Raw genomic sequence first — 22,531 nt, forward strand, 5'->3', positions numbered from 1 at the left:
TGCCTTTTTCAGAATGTGGGTAAAACTTGCCTGCGTTGTTCCATGTATCAGTAGTTCATTCCTTCTTAGGGCTGACTACTATTCCAGTGTATATCACAGTTTATCCATTCACCAGTTGAAGAACATTTGGGTTGTTTACAGTTTTTGACAGTTATGAATAGAGTTACATGTGGGTTTTTGTGTGAGCATTAAGTTTTTATTTCTCTTAGATAAATACCTAGGAGTGGGATTGCTGGGTCATATGGGGTCATATGTAAGTGTATGTTTAAGAAACTATCAAACTGGTTTCTAAAGTGGCTCTGCCATTTTGCATTCCCACCAGCAATGTGCAAGTGATGCAGTTTTTCTACATCCTGGACAGCTTTTACCTTAGCAGGTTTTGCTTGTTTGTTTGTTTTTGCCATTTTAATGATATATAGTGGTGGTGTATCGTTTGTGACTTACATTTTCCTAATTATTAGTGCTGTTGAGCATCTTCTCATGCACTTACTTTCCATCTTCATATCTTCTTTGGTGAATTGTCTGTTCAAATCTTGTGCTTGCTTTTAAATTGGGTTGTTTGTTTTCTTACTGTCGCATGTTGAGGGCTCTTTATAAACAAATCCTTTTTCATATATGTGATTGTCAAATATTTTGTCTCTGTAGCTCATCTTTTTATTCTGACAGTGTCATTTGCAGAGCAAAATTTTTTAATGGTGACTCAGTCCAATTTCTTTTTTCTTCTATGGATTGTGATTTTGGTATCATGTCTAATAACTCTTTGTCTAGGGGTGCCTGGGTGGCTCAGTTGGGTGGCTCAGTCAGTTAAGCATCTGACCTCGGCTCAGGTCATGATCTCAGGGTCCTGGGATCCGGTCCTGCATCAGGCTCCCTGCTCAGTGGGGAGTCTGCTTCTCCCTCTCCCTCTGTGTTCTCTCTCTCTCTCTCTCAAATAAATAAATAAAATCTTTAAAAGAATAACTCTGGGGTGCCTGGGTGGCTCAGTTGGTTAAGCGTCTGCATTCGGCTCAGGTCATGATCCCAGCGTCCTGGGGTCGAGCCCCGCATCAGGCACTCTGTTCAGTGGGGAGCCTGCTTCTTCCTCTCCCTACTGCTTCCCCTGCTTGTGCTCTCTTTCTCGCTCTGTCAAATAAATAAATAAAATCTTTTAAAAAAACCCCAACAACTCTTTGTCTAACCCTAGGTCACAAGAGTTGCCCCTATGTTTTCTTCTAGAAGTTTCATAGTTTTGGGTTTTACATTTAGGTCTATGATCCATTTTGAGTTAATTTTTGTAAAAGATGTGAGGTATGAGTCTTCGGCTCAGGTCATGATCCTGGAGTCCTGGGATCGAGTCCCACATCGGGCTCCCTGCTCAGCGGGGGATCTGCTTCTTCCTCTGACCCTCTTCCCTCTCGTGCTCTCTGTCTCTCATTCTCTCTCTCTCAAATAAATAAAATCTTTAAAAAACAAAACAAAACACTGTCTTTCCCCCTTTGATTGCCTTTAAGACATTGAAATTGTTTACTTCAAGAAATTATGCTATACTTTTCCATAATAATTTTGGTTATTTAGTTGTCTATTATTTGTATTTTTATCACCTATCCTAAACTTTCCAGAGAGAGTTCTAAATTTTGCAAAGATTTCTCAAAACAGAATTCTCATTTGATTCCTTTAAAATAAAAAAAAAATCACTCAATGCAGTACAGTATTTTAGGGGTATGGCGGTAGAAAATGTGATTAATGGGCGCCTGGGTGGCTCAGTCGGTTGAGTGACTGCCTTCGGCTCAGGTCATGATCCCAGGGTCCTGGGATCGAGTCCCACATCGGGCTCCCTGCTCTGCGGGAGGCCTGCTTCTCCCTCTCCCACTCCCCCTGCTTGTGTTCCCTCTCTCGCTGTGTCTCTCTCTGTCAAATAAATAAATAAAATCTTAAAAAAAAAAAAAAAAAGAAAATGTGATTAATCAACTCTCTCCAGATTGGCATTTTTGTAAAATACTGCAGTGAGGAGAATGCTGGATCTGGTGACGGGATACCGTGATTCTCCTCTGAGCTCTGCCCGGCCATGTTACCTTGGAAAAGTCACCTCAGTTCTTTGGCCTTTGTTTCTCCACAAGAAGGGGGAAAACCAAATCATCTCTAAGACCTATTTCAACTCAGAGAGCTTTGATGCTATTCAGTATTGGTAGAACCTCAAAAAGGTTAGAATCCATGAAGCAGGGGCCAGTCTCTGGTACTTTATAATTTCTGTCTTTGCTGAAGTACCTATTTGCCTATCACTCTGAGTGCAGGGAACTCTTTCTGTACTGGTGACGAGACTCAGAGCACCCCTGCCGTGCCCATTCCATGATTCTTGTTACAATGCTTGGTACGAATTTATATTACAAGCAGAATGCTTTCTGTTTTGTTTCAACAGCTGGACCAAGCAACTCTCTCCCTAGCCGTGAGGGAAGACTACCTGGATAATACCACAGAAGCCAAGTCTGTAAGTTTGACTCATATTCACCACTGTGCCTTGTCAGACTGTTGTTGGGTTCATAAATTGTTCTAAAATCCCTGACTCTTTACTGGAAATGAACAATGTGACTGTTTGATGACCATGTTGCCAGTGCAGGAAGCAGAGGCCTTTTATTCAATCAGACACATGGCACTTCCTGTCTCCAGAAAGTCTGGCCGTCAACGCTCAGGGCCCTCATGATCGAGCTGGGGAGACAGCACGCCTGAATGAAGTAACCAAGAAATGAGCTTGCAGCCTTTCCTCAGAACTGTAGAGAGCTCACTGTACATTGCAGAAGTGTGGAGATTTGACTGGGTTGACATAGTCAGTCAATGGTTCTCAAATTGTATGGCTTAAGAGTCATCTGGGAACCTCCTGTTAAATGTCGATTCTTGGGCCACAGCCCAGGAGAGGCCCATGTAGGAGACTTGAAGTGGGGTCCAAGAATCTGTTTTCTTAACAGATGCCACGGGTTAATGCAAGGTTAATAAGAACCAGATGGGATCAGTTCCAATAGACTTCTTGGGTTGGCTGGGAAACCTAGTAGTTTCCTGGAGATTGGAGTAGAGCTGCTTCATTCCTGACATTTTCAATTCATTTTGGAAACACGGTTGAACTTCCAAAGGAGCCTCAGACCCAGGGGACCCTTGACTAGGGAGTTCACTGGTTTCTGGCCCAGCCTAAGAATGTAGGAACGTAGATTGGGAAGTGTTGGGGTCACAACGGAAGTCCCTACTCCTTTGCTGTTACTAAACCTTGTATCTAGAAGGTTCTGGAGGGCAGGAAGCTAGGTAAGATCTTAGGCAACTTTCTGGGTAAGGACATTCATCAAAGAAGGTTGGCATGTTTGTATTGTTCCAAGTGGATAGAATGGACTTTTGCCAATATGCAGGCACCTACCTTTCTGTTGGGGTCACCACCCTATCAGCAACCAGGCTTGAAACCCCCTCCCCCATCCCCTGTAACCAATCAGTCAAGTCCTGTGGATTCTACTTTCAAAATCTCTGTTCCGTCTGGTCCCTCCTCTCTGTCTTTACTGCCCTAGGTCAGATCCTTGTTAACTCTCGCCTTGACTACAAGTAGCCTTTAACTGTTAACTCTTCCCCTTCGTTTCATTGCCTCCTTAGCACCACTGGACAAGTTCTCTTCTCAAAGTATAGCTCCCAGCATGCTTTGATCATGACATGATCCCAGAACACTTTTGCTGCCTCATTTACTTTTGTTTTTCTCCCAACAAAGGCAGCTTACACACCTCACAGGAGGATTCTTCACTACTCTTGAATCTGTCTCCTTCAAGTGCTCTGTGCTCATTTCTCCAGGCTGGAATTCTTCTCTACTTTTTGAGTTTCCAAACACTTAGCAGCTTTGTTAAGGAACTGATTTTGGTCTCTCTAATGTTACAGTTAGTAATTACATGTTTATCTCCCTCACTGGATTACACACCGAGAACCGGACTCATGCATTATGTAATTTTTCATCTGTACCCCACATAAGCACAGAATGCCTAGCAAGACATCCTATACATGTATTGATTGAATAAATAATTTCTTAAATTGAACTGGGAATTATAAAACATTGTTTCTAATTAAGACTCTTTGCCAAGCTTGCTTACTGATTAACAAATATTTATTAAAGCCCTGCTATATGCCAATCACTGTATAGGTCTCGAGGTCATAAACATAGCAAGAATAGCATATATAATCAAGATGTAAGGAAATCTTAGTCCCATAGCATAACCATGTGATAATTTAATATGTGGTGTATTGAGTTCTCACAAACATACCTGAAAGGAGAGGTTACCCTCAACAAGATTCCACAGTTCCCACAGAGTTAAGGTCCCTCTCCAGTGCCATATGAATAGCCTGACAATGGGTTTATGAACATGCAGGGAGGAAACTCTGTATTTGCTATTTGCTGGGTTTCTCTTTATCATTCCTCTCTTCATTCTTTTCTCCCTGAGTAGTGAGGAGAACTTTGTAAAATCCATACAAAACTGAAGAGACAAAGGGTTGCAAGCACTGGTCTTTTTATTGCTTAGTGTGAAGGTGGGTAAATTGAGCTGCAAGAGAATAAATCACAGTTTCCACTAGTCTTCATGGATCATGCCTCCTGCTTTTAGCAACCATTCTTTCCCATTATTTTATTAAAACCTCACTTGCCTGGAAAGAGGAGTCTGACCTTTAACTTTCTATTCTGGGCTCATTTGGAGATGTTTCCTGTATCTATAATATCATTGGTTGCCAGAAAACTAGTTCTCTTGATCCTTGGTGGCTGGTATCTCTGTCTCTCATGAAAACAGTCCCCCACTAGCTGCCACTCTTTCTCCCAAAGTGGTGGGTGGATGGTTGGTTTTGCCTCATGCCTGTACCATACTTGGAGTAGAGAGTGAAATTGAAGAGCATTTACTTCCATCTGCTGTTTTTGCCCTTCTCTGTCCCTGAAACGTACTTTCTAATAGGCTGTTGTCATGGTCACTTGCTTCTTTATCTCTTATAGTATCGGGATGCCCTTTACAAGTTCATGGTGGATACGGCTGTGCTTTTGGGAGCTAATAGCTCCCGAGCGGAGCATGACATGAAGTCAGTGCTTAGATTGGAAATTAAGATAGCGGAGGTAAGTCTTAATGTAAAAATCTCTTTATTTTCTTTTTCTTATTTTAAAAGTAGTATACCATGAGTGAAAATATATATAAAAAGGGCATTCTGTGGCAATGTCCTTTGGATCCAAGGTAGAACTAATAGCATCCCCTCTGGAAAGGAACAGGAAGAAGAACCATGATAGAAAGAAGAGCTCTTCTTTCCTTCTGCCTCCCTGCTTGAAGCCCAAGGGCCATATGCTGCCTAGCTGTGGCCAAAGAACAGCATCAGGGAGATCCTCTGACTATGTTTTCCTACACGACTTCTGTGTGGTTCCTATAGAAGAATAGTTAATAAATCCATATTGATTTGGCTTGAGTGGGAGGTTATTTTTCATTTAGTTTACTCTTTATACCAGTCCCACTCAGGGTCAGTCTGACCTAAGATCGGGCCTTTGGGAAGTCTGTTCACCCATCCTGGATGCTGGATATACAGTTTGATGTAGAAAAGGTATAGGACATGCCAGTAAGCATTTTTTAGCTGCCATTCTGGTGCTACCTTGTACCTAACCGTTTTTCATTCTTTTCTTGCCCCACTTAAATGTCACTGTGTCACATGCTGTGTTCTTTGCAAGTTACCTTAAGTTCAGGCTCAGGGTAGAGACCTAAGAACAAACTTGAGGGAAAATAATGAGAAATCCTCACTGGTTCCCTTTGTTCAGAACATAACTTCTTTTGTAGAAGAACCAAAGTGTAAAAGCCCTGTACATTCTTAGGACTGGAGGGAAAAAAATGTGAAATCTGTTTGTGGGTATACTTCGTAGTGGGGAAAAAAATGACACTTTTATCAAGTCTTGCATATGGGTTGGTAGTCTTTTATAACAGAAGTTGGTAAAAATCCTTAGTTGCATGTGAGTCCAGGTGTTGCTTGGTTTTGTGTTTGGCAAAGTGGTGGTAGGGTGTTGAGGTATGGAGTAGGGATGATTGATAAGGGTCAGGAGGAATTAGTTTCTCTCAGCTGCAGTGATGTACATGCATACCTCTCTCCAAACTCTTACTTGCAGAGCAGAAAGTTCATTCATGCATGTCACCTTTGAAGACTGTGTGAACACTGCTGCAGAGGTTCTGGAGTCAAGACTGGGCCTCTAAGCCATGTCTAGAGGCCATCTGGATTCCCTTCCCAGGCAAATAGGAGACCCAGAGCTCTAATTTGGACTGAAGCTCTGATACAGCAGGGAAAGGCCTTGCCCTGAACCAGGGATTTGGACCAAAAAGGGAACTATAAAAACAGCTGGGCTGAGGCAAGACTGGGAATTGTTGAGAGGCTAAATGAAGTGACAAATCCATGGGGTGGGGGGAAGTAGTTGGCAGAGAGCTGAAAACAGCTCTGAGGCCAAAGGGCTTCAATCTGGGACTGAGAGCCCTAGTAGAGGGAGGGAGGAGTGTGGACATTCTCTGAGGCAATGATTCAGATGGATCCAGGAAGCTGTTTGTAAGATTCATGAACTCTCTCCTGTGGAGGGTGAGGTGGGGGAGAAGCTGAGGGCACTGAAGCATTTAGAAAAGAGGGGGTAGATGTCCGTCACTCAGCCCTGTGTGATTTTTATCTTCAAGAATCTGTGGTGCATAGATTTTTGGCCTGCTGGTAATTCTTACCTCCATCTTTTATACCCCTAGGTCATTCAAAATTAGTGGAACACATAGTACTAGGGAAACTTCTGAAGCTGGAGAGACGGGACAACCTAGCCAAGCACAAAAAGGTCCTTATAAACACAGCCATGGAAGTGTGCATTTAACCAATACCAGCTAGAGAGAAGTGTTCACAAAGGGAGGGCACGTTGACGGAGTGGCCCTTGTGATTGGATCCAAGTAGAGTTTAACTGGAAAGACTTGACAGAGAAAATGAATCTTGGGCCAAGTCTTGAATCCTGGTTCAAACTATGGGAGTGGTGATGGTGGATGGGGGTGCCAGGGTAGGAGAGTCTTGTGTGAGGTGTGAGGTAGAAAGTGGCAAGTTTAATGCAAGAGAATCAGAGGATGGAGGGCCTTAAAAGCACGGTATGGTTTAAGGGTATGGGGAGCTGCTTCCCGTCCGTGGACATGATTAAGACGGCCCTTGAGGAAGATAATCATTGCTGCTCTTCTTAGATTCAACATAGCTTAGATTTGGTGTTGGCACAGTGGCCAAGAGCATGAGTATTGGGAATAGAAAGAGTGTCAAGAGTCAAGGTTGGAGATGTAGACTTGGAAATATGTGTTTGAGTGGTAACTGAACTCATTCCCTGAGTGGTGGTGGTGGGGGGGGGGGGGGGGGTCCCGAAGGGCGGGGGAGGGGGGGGGGGGGGGGGGGGGGGGGGTTCCTGAAGGCCAGAGAAAGCAGAGGGAAGAGGGGAGGGGAGGTAATGAGCTGTTGACACAATGATCACAGATGGCAGTGGTATCCAGATAGTCTAGTGCTCTTTAGTGAAAATGTGCCCCAAGGGATGAAGGGATGGCCTGTGGTTCATAAGCTCTTCTGGTCATTATCTGGATACCACAGGTGAAGGTGGGATGTTTGTCTCAGTTGCCTAATCTCAGTTTGGCTGTCGGACCTGAGCCAGTAATAGATTTTTGTCCATCCACATTAGAGATGAGGAAGGGATTTGGGAAGTTATTTTTGGACTGAGGGCAGTGTTTCACACTGAACAGGACAGGAAGGATTCTTCTTATTATCTTCATCTTAATTTTACCTAAAGCGATGTCTTTTTTTCTCTCTCTCCCAAGTTCAGCACTGCACCAAAATCTTGAAAAGCGTTATGATACTTGGCAGATGTTTGGCACATATAGAAGGTAGTCACGCATCAAGAAATGGTTCATTCGAAACAATAACCAAAGTCTCTTTCCACCAGATAATGATTCCACATGAAAACCGAACCAGTGAGGCCTTGTACAACAAAATGAACATTTCCCAGCTGAGTGCTATGATTCCCCAGGTTGGTGACAATGATCTAGGAAATGTTACCTTAACTGGTCATTTTACAAACGACTGTACATCATCTGTGTGTGAAGTTTTGCCTTTATAAAACCTACTATCAGTCTTACTGGTTATCATCATGGTTGTCAGTCACCACATAAAATATCCCGTCTGTGCGTTTGGATGCTTTCTACTGTAGGGAAAAGAAAACCTTTCCAAGAGTGGCTTAAAAACTTAAAGCCCATTTTCTTACATGACAAAAGTCTAGATGTAGGTGGCTGTTGGTGTTGCTTTTGCTGTTGAACAGTGTTGTCAAAGACCCACGTTTGTTCTTTCCACTGTCCTTAGTGTGTTGGCTTTTTGACTTCCGGTTTGATGACTCAGGGTTGTAAGGTGGCTACTGTAGCTCCACATGCCACATCTGCCATCAGCCAGGAAGGAAGGGGAAGGGCCAATGATAGTCATGTCTATCTCTTTCACCAGGAAAAATACTAAAGCCTTTCCAGCAAATTCCCAGATGTCTTCCCTTTATGTCTTAAGTAGGACTGGGGCTTCCCTGCCTACAGTGAGTAACTGGTTTTCCATTTCACTAGTAGATGCAGGCAGGGGAGGAAAAAAAAAAGAAAAAGGCTGGAAATGACTTTTGGGGTAGCCAATTAAAAACGCCAAGAGAGTGGTGCTCTGAAGAGGGGACACATATTACTTTTTGTTGCTCCTGTAAGTAAAGCTGCCCCAGAGGGGAGACCAGTAGTGGAGCCTGGCAGGGGCGGCTGTGTGTACCCGTGAGTGAATGAGTGGGGGAGGGGTGTGAGGGCAAGCACAAGAGGGAGCGAAGTGGGGGGAGCTGAGGACGGAGGTCGTGTGCTGTCCGCGGGCAGATGGTACACAACGCACAGGAAGTCTGTGTGTGATGCGGGCGGTAGGTCTGGGCAGCACGTAGCCAGTCGTTTCTTTTCTAGAGTTGAGCAGTCACATCTCTAACTATTTGGTCAGAAATTACAGGCAGTGGAGTATGTTCAGCCAGCTCTCTTTGCCTCTCTCCTTGCCTGCTGCCCAGCAGATGTTCCTTCACTCTGTGTTTGTCTCTCTCTCCTCAGTTTGACTGGCTGGGCTACATCAAGAAGGTCATCGATGTCAGAGTCTACCCCGGCCTGAAAGACATTGGCCCCGCAGAGAACGTGGTCGTCCGTGTCCCACAGTACTTTAAGGATTTGTTTAGGATATTAGGCTCTGAGAGAAAGAAGTAAGAGCTTTCTTGTGTATTTTACCCTGACTTTTGTTTTTCCTTTTAAATTATAAGACCTTCCCTCTCACATCCTTGGACTACTGTTGTTAAGGAAGGTTACCTCAAAAGAGTCTTCGGGAAAATCCTGGTGCCCTTTGTGACAAATTGGCCAAAATCATCGTCTGGTGTTATTTACTTGCTATGATAGCAGATACACAGTGTTTTTGCCCCTCATTTCTGGCCTTTCTCCATATTTTTCTCTCTGAAAGCTTCAATTGTTTCCTACTTTTAGGAGCTAGTTACATAATGATGTTATTTTCTGAAATTTCTATATGAACATCTCTTTTTTTCCATTTCATTCTTCGTCCTTTGCTGCTTTTTTTTTCTGGTTTCTTTTTAGCCAGTAAGTCACTTTGTTGCAATATAGTGAAGTACCTGTGTTGAGTAAGAGTAGTCTGAGAGCCATAGAAAAGTTGCACTGATGAAACAACTTCAGGAACTGTCTGGTTTTTCTTATTTTATATATATTTTTAAAGATTTTATCTATTTGAGAGAGAGAGAGACAGTGCAAGCCGGGGAAGGGCGGGGGGAGGGTGGGCGGTGGTGAGGAGCAGAGAGAGAGGGACAAGCGGACTCTGCGCAGAGCACAGACCACAGTGCAGGGCTCAATCCCATGACCCTGAGATCAGGACCTGAGCCCAAATCAAGGGTCGGACACAGTGGACGCTTAACTGCTTAACCTTAACTGACTGAGCCACCCCGGCACCCCTGGTTTTTCTTATTTATTTATTATCATTATTTCTTAAAGATTTTATCTATTAGAGAGTGAATGAGGGAGAGACAGAGCAGGAGCAGGGGAGGGGCAGAGGGAGAAGCAGACTCCCCGCTGAGCAGGGAGCTGGATGCAATGTGGGGCGCAATCCTGGGACGCCGGGATCGTGACCTGAGCCAAACAGCAGACGCTTAACTGACTGAGCCACCCAGGCGCCCCATGGTTTTTCATATTTTAAAGAATGTTTTAGAATTGGTTGTGCTGCTACTTTAGCACTACAAACAAGAAGATCCTAAAAATGTCCATGAAAGGGAATTTTACATCTTCATGAAGCCATTCCGATTTGACGATAGAAAATGAAGCACAGCAGGGTCAAGTAGCTTCACAAAGGCAGTTTACTAAGCTAGATGCCAGACCATAATTAAAAATCATATTTTCTTACTTGGACTTAGGGCTATCTTGCCAGGAGTTATGTGTAAAAAAAAAAAAGAAAGAAAAACCCAAAAAAAGATGCCTGTAGAAGTCCTAGAAATAAAATCTAGCATCCATCCCTACCTATGGAAACACTGAAACACCTTTGAAGAGCTGCTTTTCCTTTTAAGATTATATTTTATGATAAAAGCAGTATGTGTTCACTGAGAAAAGCATACAGAAAAGGGAGAGAAGAAATAATAAATTTACTTGAAATTCTACCATTTAGAGATAAGCAGTGATTCTATAAAAATTTTCTCAGTGAAAATTGAATCTAGAGGTAGGTTAGGGGATGTGTGGGTTAGAACCTTGCTCTTCAAAGTGTGCTCCGCGTGCCGATATTACACTATTTGGTAACTAACCAGAATTTAGATAAAAACCCGAAAATAACAAAGTGTGCTCCATGGACCAGTAACGCCAGCAGCATCACCTCAGGCCCTTGGTAAAAATACAGATTCCAAGGCCCCTCGTCCTCCATAGAGGCGGAAACAGTTCTGGGGTGAGGCCCCGGAATCTGAATTTTAACAAGCACCCCAGGAGAATCTTTTCTGTTAGTGTTTTTGGGAGGGACTCACTGGGTTTGAAGACTGATTCATGTTAATCACCATTATGGCTAACGGTTACGTTTGATCTTGAAAAAAACCCCGTGGTTCCCACTTCATAGATGAAGAAGCTGAGGTAAAGTGACTTCTGCAGGACGTACCTTGAAGAGGGCGTGGAGTTGAGATTCTAAGCTGGGTAGCCCTCGTTTCTACATCCCGTCTCTGGCACACATATCCCTGTATGGAAAAGAGACTCTTTGCAGTCATTTCACTGCTAGTTGTGGAGATAGTCGGTTCCCCTGGCATTTCCAGGGTTACAAAGCCATCCTGGGTTGGCATCAGCTGTCCACAGCTGGACTGCCGCTTGCCCTTTTCTGTCATGCCCCCTGCCGGCCTGGTGGTATTAGGCTTTTCTTTCCCACCGACCAAGTGGCTGTGGGGGCGGGGGTACTGCCTCGCTGGCAGGCCATGGTGCAGGGCACAAAACGAGAGCAACGAGACCCCCCAGAACTGGCGCCAGGGCAGGGCCATTCGGAGGCCCGAGCTGGAGGCTGCCTATGGGGAAAGGGAGTTGGAGTTCAAGGTGGAAAGGGGGTGAAGATGCAGTGATGTGCTGGGTCCCTCACGTTTTGTCTGCCTCTTCCTAACTCCATGTTGAGTGATCGCACGTGAACAGTTTGAAATGGGAACATTCACACTGTGAAAATTGGCAAATGCTACAAATCAGGGTTTTTTTTTTTTTTCCCTCCCTTGGAACGCCAGTTGTGAAACATTTACTAGCACATCACTGGTTGAGAGGTGCTGCAGATGTCTCTCCCTTTCTGTCCTCCCGTCGGCTCTCCCCGCACCCCCCCCCCCACTCCTGACTTGCGGATGCCTCAGATGATTAACCATCTAATTTGGTCGGAGGAGCAAAATGGGAGGAGGGAGAGGCTGAGAGAGAGAGAGGCAGGATGGGGTTAGAGAGATTTTGCTTGGGGTCTTCTTCCAGGCAAGGCCTGGCCTCATGGAGATCATCTGCATCAGTACTTTTTGTTTGTTTGTTTGTTTAAGGCAGGCTGGCCGAAAGAACCCTTGGAGATTTTTCCGAGCCTCTGTGATCTTTTCTGTCTTCAGTTTTATTTTAATATAAAGCAAGCACAATGTACATTAAAGTGAGATGATTCTCATTGTACCTATGCTCCTGGGGGCTTACCTGGAAAATGTGCTGTTATGTAGACGTCGTACAGGGCTCAGTCCTGCTGAGGGCGATCCGGGACCTTGTTCAAAGTATGAAACATGGAGACCAGTATAGGCCTGGCCTGTGAGCTTGTTAGAAATGCAGAAATCAGTCTCTGCTCCAGACCCACTGAATTTAGTAATTTAGTAAGACCACTGTCATTTAGTAAGATCCTCAGGGGGTTCATATACTAAACTTATTTATTTATGATTTTATTTATGATTTTATTTATTTATTTGACAGAGAGAGACACAGCAAGAGAGGGAACACAAGCAGGGGGAGTGGGAGAGGGAGAAGCAGACCTCCCGCGGAGCAGGGAGCCCGATGCGGGGCTTGATCCCAGGACCCTGGGATCATGACCTGAGCCGACGGCAGACTCTCAACTGACTGAGCCACCCAGGCGCACCTATACTAAACTTCTTAAACTAAAGTTTAAGAAGCACTGATCTGGGATTTAGAAATTCCTAGTTTAGCTGTGTGTACAGAAAGAAGAGAAGATAGAGTTTTCCTAGACCAGTGGTTCTCAAACCTGACAAGCATCAGCACTCCCTGAAGGGCTGTGTTAAAATAGTTAAAAGTTAAAATAGACCACTGGATCCCATCCCACAGTTCTGATTGATGAGATCTAGGGTAAGACCTCGGAATTTTCTAACAAGTTCTCAGGCGATGCTGAAGCTGCTGGTTCAGGGACACACTTTGGGAACCACTGCCTTACGTGTACCTTTCAGCAGGTTCTAGGACTTAGGAAGATCTCTTTGGCTTTGAGAACCTTTGAGAAGAACCTGTCTGGCTTTCCTCAGGTAGTTTGAGTTAGAAGAGCATATGCAAGCTCTGGAATCTGAAGACCAGCGGTTAGTTCTGGATTTGCCACATACTTGCAAGTCCCTTGAACTCTCTCTGACCTTTGTTTTCTTCATCTGATAATAAGGATAATGATAACCATCCCAACACATCATCATGAGGATCGGAAAAGGCACTTAATGATCTCTTGAATACAAACAAATGTAAGCTGTCACTAATTGACAAGGGGCAGCAAGGGCTTCTTTAAAAAAAAAAAAAAAAAAATCTTCCCAGTCAGAGGCTTTGGGAAATGATTTCATGTTGCTCTTTTAATGGTGGGTTCTCTCCTGAGATGTTTTGCTTTCCTCTGCTTTATTTATTGCCATTTGGGGAAATTACCATACTGCTGAAAATGCTTTTTGAAAAAAAAAAAAAGATATGTGTTATTTTCAAGGACTGTTGCTGAATATGATTTTTGTTTTGTTTTTTGATATATCTGAGCATTAAGTGGCAGTGATTCACTCATTACGGTCAGATCTGTTTCTGGCGTGGTAATATTAGCCCTCCAAAGCTGGGCTCCCCAGCGTTCTGTCAGGATATTTATAACCCACTGGAGCTACTCATCAGTGCCATTGTCTTGCTGCGCGAGCTTCCCTGCATTCCTTCTTCCAGCTCTCAGAGGTTTTGTTTTGCGATCGTCTTAGTAATGCCTTGCCCATGAAGGCGTCACACACTATTCTTTCTTCATACCCACAGACTTCTGTGAAACGTTTGGGCTCTTTGGCCAGGAAGTCTCTGCTGAATTAGAGACATTAATTTATCACCGTGTAGCATGGGGAAAAGCACAGAGCCTTTAGAGTTAGACCCACTTCCGTCTGGTCTAGCCTCCGTCGCTTATTACACTGGTTCTCCAACTCATTTGCACATTGGACTTAGCAGGGGAAATTTAAAAACAGTATTTATGCTGGATCCCACCCTAGAGATTCTGATGTCATTGCTTTGGCGTGGCCTTGGGCATTTATCTGGACTTTTAAAACTCCTCGAGTGGTCCTACCAAGTTGGAGATGCACTGACTATGTGGTCATGAGGAGTTACTTAATGGTTCTGGGCCTCAAGTTTCTTTATATGTGAAACGGGCACAGTAACCCCTCTCCTGTAGTGGGGGTGCCCACCCTTCTCCCACCCCAGCATACTTGCACCGCACTGCCTCTTCTGTCACCCACCGTCACCCACCATCACCCACTGTCACCCACCGTCAATCACCACTGTCAGCCCCATCCTAACAACTTCCCCAGGGAGTCTGGTTTATCACTGTGCCCTTGAGGGAATACCTTTTGAATTCCTGGAAGTGTATCTGCTGGCCATGGACCGTCTTCTAATCTGCACGTGTGGCTCCACCACAGCTTTCAAACCTAGGAAGCCATATTTTAAGGTTGAAGAACATACAGACCTTGCATTAGGGTCAGGCTCGCCTCCTTTGACTCTCTAGACACTGGGCCCTGATAGCTACCTGCATTGTCGTCTCTGTGGCCAAACTTTATGCCTATCTCTATAAAGGGATGACCCCGCTCACCATCTTCTGCAATACACAAGCTATTCCTTTTTTTTAAGATTTTATTAGAGAGAGAGAGATAGCATGAGTGGGGGGAGGGTCAGAGGGAGAAGCAGACTCCCTGCTGAGCAGGGAGCCCGATGTGGGACTCTATCCCAGGACCCTGGGATCATGACCTGAGCTGAAGGCAGACGCTTAACTGACTGAGCCACCCAGGCGTCCCTACATAAGCTATTCTTAATTAGCTTGTCCAGACTTCATATTCTTGCCTCACACCCATTAAACCTTCCATTCTTTAGGCCTAGCTCCATCCCTGTTCCTCTCATGAGGCCGAATCTTATCCCTCAGTTTGAGGTATGTGCTCCTTCTAGTGAAGTGTCCAGCATGGGCTTTTTGGGTGCTAGGGTCCACCAAGTCGTTATTTATGCTCTTACCTTGTTTCCCCTGCTCAGCTCAAAACTCCAGGAGATCAAGGGCTATATCTTTCTCACCCTCCATCTCCCTGGCACCTAGAAGTAGTAGCACATATCTGGGTGGTCAGGATGTGCTGAATGAGTGAAAGAAAGTACTTACAATGTACTTCCTTTCATATACTTAAAAGGTATTTCTTCAAGTAAAAAACCCAATTATTCGAGCAAGCGGAAATCTGAAGTTCTGTGTGCCCCAATGAGACTCTAAGTTCTCTGAATGTAGGTGCTGGACTCCTATTTCTTTACAGTACTCAGGGCACCTGGAATGATGGTTGGCCAACAGGAAGTGCTCAGCGAGCACTTCTGGCTCAAGAGTAGAGATGTGAACTGAGAAGATCCAAAGGAATGACCTACAACTATGTATTTATTAGAGTAGCCTGAAAAGAGGGCTGGACTTCACTGCTGAGAGTGGTGGTCTCTGAGGGGAAGTGTGCATACCTCAACATGGTCCACTGGGTCTGAGAAGAAAATTAGAGAATTTTTATATATCTTTATTTTTTTCCACTGAAAAGAGAATTAGGCTTGGTTGAGTCCTATATAGATGGCTACAGGCCCTTCATTTGATCTGTATGGCACACATGAGGGGGAGGGCACTGTCACACTCATTGGTTTGTTTTCAGTTGGTACATTGAGAAAATAATCTCAAGCCATTTACTATATACCTGTAGATTAATGAATTGTTTTAAGTGGCTTAACCCCCACAGAATGGACAAGTGGCTTAAAAAATTCTTGTAGGGAAACAGGAATCGAAGCTATTACTAATAATGTCAGGACACAGTGAACATCAGGAAAATGACAGAAGTGACCCTTCTGCCAGTCTAGCATGCCATCTTGGTCAGCCAGGTGACAAGGTAAAACACAATGGTGGTCTAACCACATCTGACAAGGGTATGTTCAAAATGTTTTGAAATAGTCAGGAACAGGGGCACTTGGGTGGCTCAGTCAGTTAAGCGTTTGCCTTCAGCTCAGGTCATGATTCTAGGGTCCTGGGATCGAGTCCTGCATTGGGCTCCCCGCTCGGGGGGGGTGTCTATTTCTCCCTCTGCTGCTCCCCTTGCTCGTGCTCTCTCTCTCTCCCAAATAATAATAATAAAAAAAGAAATAGGAACATTCTATGAATGGGTTAGAGTGCCATGCAAATGAGAGTTGGTTGTTCTTAATGGGCCAGATACCATCATCATGTCACATGGATCTTACATGGCTGGATGACCCAATAGCCATCTCAGGAGTGTGTGTTATGAGTCACCATGGTAATGGCACAACTGGGAGGAGATGGGTCATTAAAAATTCATCATCACTATTGAGTTAGAAATTAGATCACACATCCTTCTGAGGTCAGGGCATCTTTTACTTAAAGAGAAAGGCAACAGTTAACAAAATGTAAGGGATTTTTAAAAAATATCTGTTATGGGCACTACATGAGTGTATGGGCTTGTTCATATGTTTGGAAGTTAATGACAATAAAAAGTCTGGAATTTACTCTTTATTAAGGGTGTCGTTATTTAACCTCACAGTAAACCTATAAGGTAGGGATCATCCTTGTTGTATGACAAAAAAAGATAAAGTCAGCAAGCTTAAGTGACAAGTTCAAGCTCATGTAAGTATAGAACCAAGGTGCAAATCTAAATAATTGGTATTGGCCAATATATTGCTGTTCGTTCCCAAAAGTAAGAATTCATCTGCATTTTATGATGTCACCTAATAATTCCAGGGTATGGACAGTTTCTAGACAGAAAGGGCTAGGCAACAGTGGATTCCATGCCCTGAGAGGGAAAGCAAAATGTTGACGCTGAGGCCTCGGGCTAGAATCTTCATTTCATCTATCTGTATTAAGTGGTGAAAAGCAAGCCAGTTTTGGTTGAGCTTATTGGCATTGTATCATCTTATGTCATTTCTCAAGTGCAAGTTCTACAGTTTTGTATAAGCAAGAAGTCCCTTCATGGAGCTTGGCCAGCAGTTTTCCCAAGGTGTTCTGCAGAGTATCAGGTATCAACCTAATTGTAATAAATGTGCATTTCTCTCTGCTAACAGGACCATTGCCAACTATTTGGTGTGGAGGATGGTTTATTCCAGAATTCCAAACCTTAGCAGGCGTTTTCAGTATAGGTGGCTCGAATTCTCACGGGTAAGTTTGAAGAAGATTGCAATGTTACATCATTGGATAACTTTACATGCCGGAACAGTCTGTATATTAACTAATCCAATAAAAATCATCTTTAGGGATGGGACAGAGGGAGTTTTGCAGCCCAAACTCTACTTTTTAAAAAAATTTATTTCTTTTTATTAAGTGAAACCTTATGTACTGTAAACTACGCTCAAGCTGTATTTGATGAGGCCATATAAAGATATTTGGGGCAGTATTTGGGACTATCATATTGTTTTCACTCCCTCTTACTGACTTATTCTCGTTTTCCCCAATGTTCTTAACTGGGCCACTGTAATTACAGTTTTAATGTATCTTAGTGATATATTTGTAACTATTTTTCATTTTCGGTATTCTGAATATTCAAAATATGCCTAGTATACGTTTTAGATGGTAAAGTTTCATCTTTAATTTAGGGATAGAATTTTGTCTTTAACTTTATCTTGACTTTCATTCAGTCTTTGAGATTATTCCAATTCTGCTAGGCCAAAGAGGCCTAAATCTAGTCTCCTCCGGGGAACCTGGCTCAACTGCCTGAAACACTTTGCTGCTTTCCCCCTCACCTGGTTCTTTGATTTTAGCTTCACTCCCTCACTTACACAGGTGTTATTTTGCCTTTGTTTCACAAGCTTTTATCTGAATAATTTTCCCATTAATAAGGACCTAATGATTTTCTGTTTGGTGTTTTTTTTTTGCATTTTAAATATTTTGTGACTTTTAAAAGGTATTTTAAATTTATTTTTCTCTCAATTAGAAGCAAATGACACATTTTATAACAGTGCTTTCATTTAACAGATGTTTCGGTTACTAGAGAAACAGATGAGTATGGGAATTTTTGGTGGGTCATTACTGTTGAGCAGTAACAGTTATTTTGGATACATTTTGGCTCTCAAAGTCACTAGATGATTGAGTTTTATAGAGAACACTATAAAACAGCTATATTTATTGAAGTCATATCGAAGGGTTAAGTTACAAAAGTAGATTTTTTATATATATATCAAATATATATATGTGCATATGTATATATACATGTTATATTTATATTTTTATGTATGTGTGTATATTTTTAACTCTTGTGGATCACATAAAAGATAGTACCCAGCTGCTTTTCAATCCTACTTTGAAGAGAATAAGAGAGACTGGTGTAAGAAGTAGCGTGTGAAAATTGGAGGGTTAGGTATGAGGGGATGTTTCTTGAGTGTAAAGGGCTAAATATAACATCGAGTTGCCAAAGACAGTTGTAGGATCTCTTTCTCTGGAGATTTAAAAAATACATTGATTCCTTCCGTCTGTGAGGGGTTGAGTTGCCAGAAAGCAGGGGAAGGAAAAAGAGATGAATCTAAGTGTCAAGCCCATGTGTGCTGTGCCAGGAGCCTGGGTCTCCTGTGGGGCAAGCGGGTCTTCCACCATGCTCAGGGCCGCCCTGCCTTGCTGCTTGCCTTCGGTTTGCATTTTGAGCGCTGAACTTCCATCCTCCAAAATGCCTCCAAGGGCATTTAAAACACTATTTGTTCCTTTGCTTTCATCACCAAGAGTAAACCTTTGAGCCTTCCAAGTCCTGCTTTGGAACCTCCTTACTTGTTTGTAAGTGTTTTCTTGTAATGGCTTAATTGGGACAGATGGGAAAAACATTTTCATCTGTTTTTTACTTGGTTATGGGTGTGTCCTTTGCTACGATACCATGTAAATATGCTTCTTGGGTTGTTCCCGGTGGGCCATGTTGTCTTTGGACTTGTGAGTGTACTACCCAGAGTAAGGAAACCCTCGCTGGGCAGGAACTTTGATCATCCATTGATACTAGACCTTTCCTAGTACAACTTCAGTTCCCAATAGATATTAAAGGCTATCTAGACACTTGGACGGGACAGCATCCACTCATTTCCCTGCTAACTGCAGAAAAGCTGTGCCATTGTCCTAATCTTTCATTAAATGGGGAAAATTGAAAGGAAAGGATAAATACATTATTTTACCGTTAAAATATTTTCATTCAGTTTTAAGTCTAACTAGGAACAAGCAGAATTTATTTCTTCATCTGATTTCACTGTCAGCTCTACTATCGGACACATGTATATGGGTTGGGGTGTGCAATGTTTTGTAGTCTGTTTTCTTCAGGTTGTGTGAATTTTTTTTCAGCCATAGGTTTTATCCAAGTGAACCTCAATCTGGATCAATTATCTCCCACAGGTAATTCAGGGGACTACAACTTTGTTGCCTCAATGGGACAAATGTGTAAACTTTATCGAAAGCGCCCTCCCTTATGTTGTTGGGAAAATGTTTGTGGATGTGCACTTCCAGGAAGACAAGAAGGAGATGGTAAGTACTGCTTCCCAGCTGGTAAGAGCCATGGCCGTCTGCCAGGTCTGATGTGGGCGTGGCCAGCAGGCCCATAGCAGCCCTCCAGCTCTGGAAGCAATGAATCTAGATAGATAATTGTTCGACTTCAGAGAGGAATTCCTGCAGTACAATATTAACTACAAACTCAAACCTGGAATATAGTCATGAAAATTAAGACAAGTTAGAAGTGAGAAAAGAAACATGAAATCATGTCAACCAGAGTCTGAATTTCTCCTGTAGAAGTTAAATGTGTAAAGTCGACGCTTAGGAACAAAGAGGGCCTAGATGATTTTAGGATTAGGTATTAGACTGTTGTAATTACAAAAGGTAGTGGTCTTCTAGTCGGGCCTCTTTGTTTTAGAGATGAGGAAGCTGGAGACCCAGAGATGAAGAGATTTGTAATACATTTAACAACTATTAAATGGTTTAGAAATAGAAATAAAATGCAGGGTTTTTTCCTACTTATGCTGTTTTCTGAAAACTTCAGAAGTGTGACATTTATTTCAGAGACAGTACTGTGTGTCTGTTTTTGTTGTTAACCTGAAAAGAAATCCTTTTATTTTGGAAATTCCTAAGCATATACAAAAATGGAATGAGCAGTGTAATGAGCTTTCCTGTACCTATGATCTGTACTAATTTGTAGTTGCTGTAATGGCATTAATGGCCCAGCCAGATCCATCTGCTAATAAAACATGAGGTTTAGTTTCTTCATTTACTTAACAAATACTTGTTGAACACCTGTTATATGCCAGGCACTGTTCCAGGCACTTGGGACACAGCAGAGAACAGAAAAAAAGATCCCTGACCTCAATGACTTGACATTCTAAATGGTGGGGGGACATACAAGTATGTTGGAAGATGGTAAGGACCCTGGAGAAAAGAAAAAGGAGATCAGGGTAGAAAGGAATTGGGAGTGCTGTAAGGTGAGGGTGTGTGGGGCAGGTTATAGGATTAAATAGGGTGGTGAAGGAAAGCCTCACTGTGAGGATGACATTTGGCAAAGATTTGAAGGATGTGAGAGAATTAGACATGACAGCTATCTGGGGGAAGAGTGTTCCAGGCCGAAGGAATAGCTAGTGCAAAAAGTACTATGGCTGGGATGGTCCTGGAGCACTCAAGTAATAAAAGGGAGGTCCATGTGGCTGGAGCAGAGTAAGGGTAAGAAGTAGGTGCTGCAGTCAGAGCAGTAATAGGGATGATGGCATTTTGTAAGGCCTATGGGCCATTGTGGACTTTTAATCCTGAGTGCAGTGGGGAGCTAATGTAGGCTTTTGAGCGAAGGCCTGATGTGACCTGACTTATGTTGAAAGGATCTCCCTGCTGTTGGGTTGAGAAGAGACTGGAGGGAATCAAGGACAGAATCAGGGAGACTAATTAGAAGACTACTGAAAGAAAGGGGTGCCTGGGGGGCTCAGTTAAGTGTCCAACTCTTGATCTCAGCTCAGGTCTTGATCTCAAGGTTGTGAGTTCAAGCCCTGTGTTGGACTCCACGCTTGGATGTGGAGGCTACTTAAAAAAAACAAAACAAAACACCATTGGAGGGACCAGGTGAGAGATGATGGTAGCTTGGACCAGATGGTAGCAGGGGAAGCTGTGAAAAGGGGTTGGATTCTGAAGTAGAACCAACATATTTTGCTGACAGATTCAGTGAGGGATCTGAGAGTGAGAGCTTTGAATCTTATTTCAGTGGAAGCATGAAGTTGCTGTTAACTGAGAAGAAGAATTCTGTGGGAAACTAGATTTGGAATTGGGAGAGATCAGGAAGTTAGTTGTGACCATGTTGAACTTAAGAGGTTATCAGACTTCCAGTTGAAGATGTCAAGGAGGCAGTAGGGTATGAGTCTTGGCTTGAGGACAGAGGTTGGGGTTCAAGGTTGGAAGAGAGAAGAGAAGGTGTGAAACAGTTGTCCAGGGGAGTGGGAGAGTGAGTAAACTGAGGAAACATGGTTACCCGGAGACAGTAGTGGTGTAGATGAGGTTGGAGGTCATGAATTGAAAGACTCCTCACCTTCACAGTGTGTTCTTCTTCATTTGTTTCAGCTGCATTGGAGGAGAGGGTGTATTTTGAATTAGAAATTTGGATTTAGCCATGGTGGGGATTTTTTGGTGTGTATTTTCTTTGTGATGAATTATGGTTTACAAATGTCATGAAGCAAAATATCTAGGCACAATTAACTAATGTAAGGGAGGAAAAATAATTTCCCTCTAACCTTCTAGGTTCTTGAGATCCCACTGTGATAAAACAAAGATTAATGAGAGAAAAACAAACAAGTTTAATAAGGCACATACCTCCTGTATACAAGGGAGAGACCCAGGAAAACTGAGGAACTCCCAGAAATGGCCCAGGCCACCACCTTAATTACCATCCCCAGCTAAAGAAAAAGAAGATGAGAAGATGTGGGCACAGGGGTGGGCAGACCACTATTGGGAGGTTACCAGGAAAAGCACAGTAGACAAAAGGTAAGGTTATTATGCAGATTTAAGTCCATGATCTTCTCCATTGATCACAGTTTCTAGAGTTGAGAGTCATCCTCCTTTTCCTGATACAGGGAGGAAGATACCCTTACAATGAGATTTCCCTCCTAAATGTTAATTTCTCTCACGAAAGGCTAACTTCAACTCTGTTTTGAGAGGGTCCCCTATGTCTGTAGCTTCTCAAATAGTCCCAAATAATCAGTATGTCCAAGAGGTATATTTTAGGTATATTTCACTAATAATGATCCATTGTAGTCATTCAGATAAGAATATATGAAAAAAAAAAATATGAGCAGCTTGGATGCAGGTGCTCAACAAACACTGATTTTAAAGACAAACACGTAAAGTCTGTTACATCACGATAATTCAAATGGTTGGTATTATGTGCTGCTACATAGTATGAACTGTTTGGTATGTGTTAATACTGTTGGGGAGGAAGAATTTCCTATGCCCTCCAAGGTCCTTTTTTTTTTTTTAAAGATTTATTTCAGAGAGAGAGCATGTGCACACATGAGCAGGGGAAGGGGCAGAGGGAGAAGGAGAG

General features: G+C 43.1%; 1 protein-coding gene across 1 annotated transcript in view; it reads left to right on the plus strand.

The window, feature by feature from the left end:
* Positions 1 to 22,531, plus strand: part of PHEX (phosphate regulating endopeptidase homolog X-linked) — a 217,000-nt gene that overhangs the window by 49,982 nt on the left and 144,487 nt on the right. The window contains exons 7-12 of the mRNA XM_035000704.1: positions 2,396 to 2,464; positions 4,973 to 5,089; positions 7,940 to 8,023; positions 9,102 to 9,247; positions 17,067 to 17,160; positions 19,363 to 19,491. Coding sequence (XP_034856595.1) covers positions 2,396 to 2,464; positions 4,973 to 5,089; positions 7,940 to 8,023; positions 9,102 to 9,247; positions 17,067 to 17,160; positions 19,363 to 19,491 — 639 coding nt within the window. The remainder of the gene's footprint in view (positions 1 to 2,395; positions 2,465 to 4,972; positions 5,090 to 7,939; positions 8,024 to 9,101; positions 9,248 to 17,066; positions 17,161 to 19,362; positions 19,492 to 22,531) is intronic.

This window comes from Mirounga leonina, unplaced genomic scaffold (assembly GCF_011800145.1).
Source record: "Mirounga leonina isolate KUSES-001 unplaced genomic scaffold, KU_Mleo_1.0 Mir_101595, whole genome shotgun sequence".
Lineage (NCBI taxonomy): Eukaryota > Metazoa > Chordata > Mammalia > Carnivora > Phocidae > Mirounga > Mirounga leonina.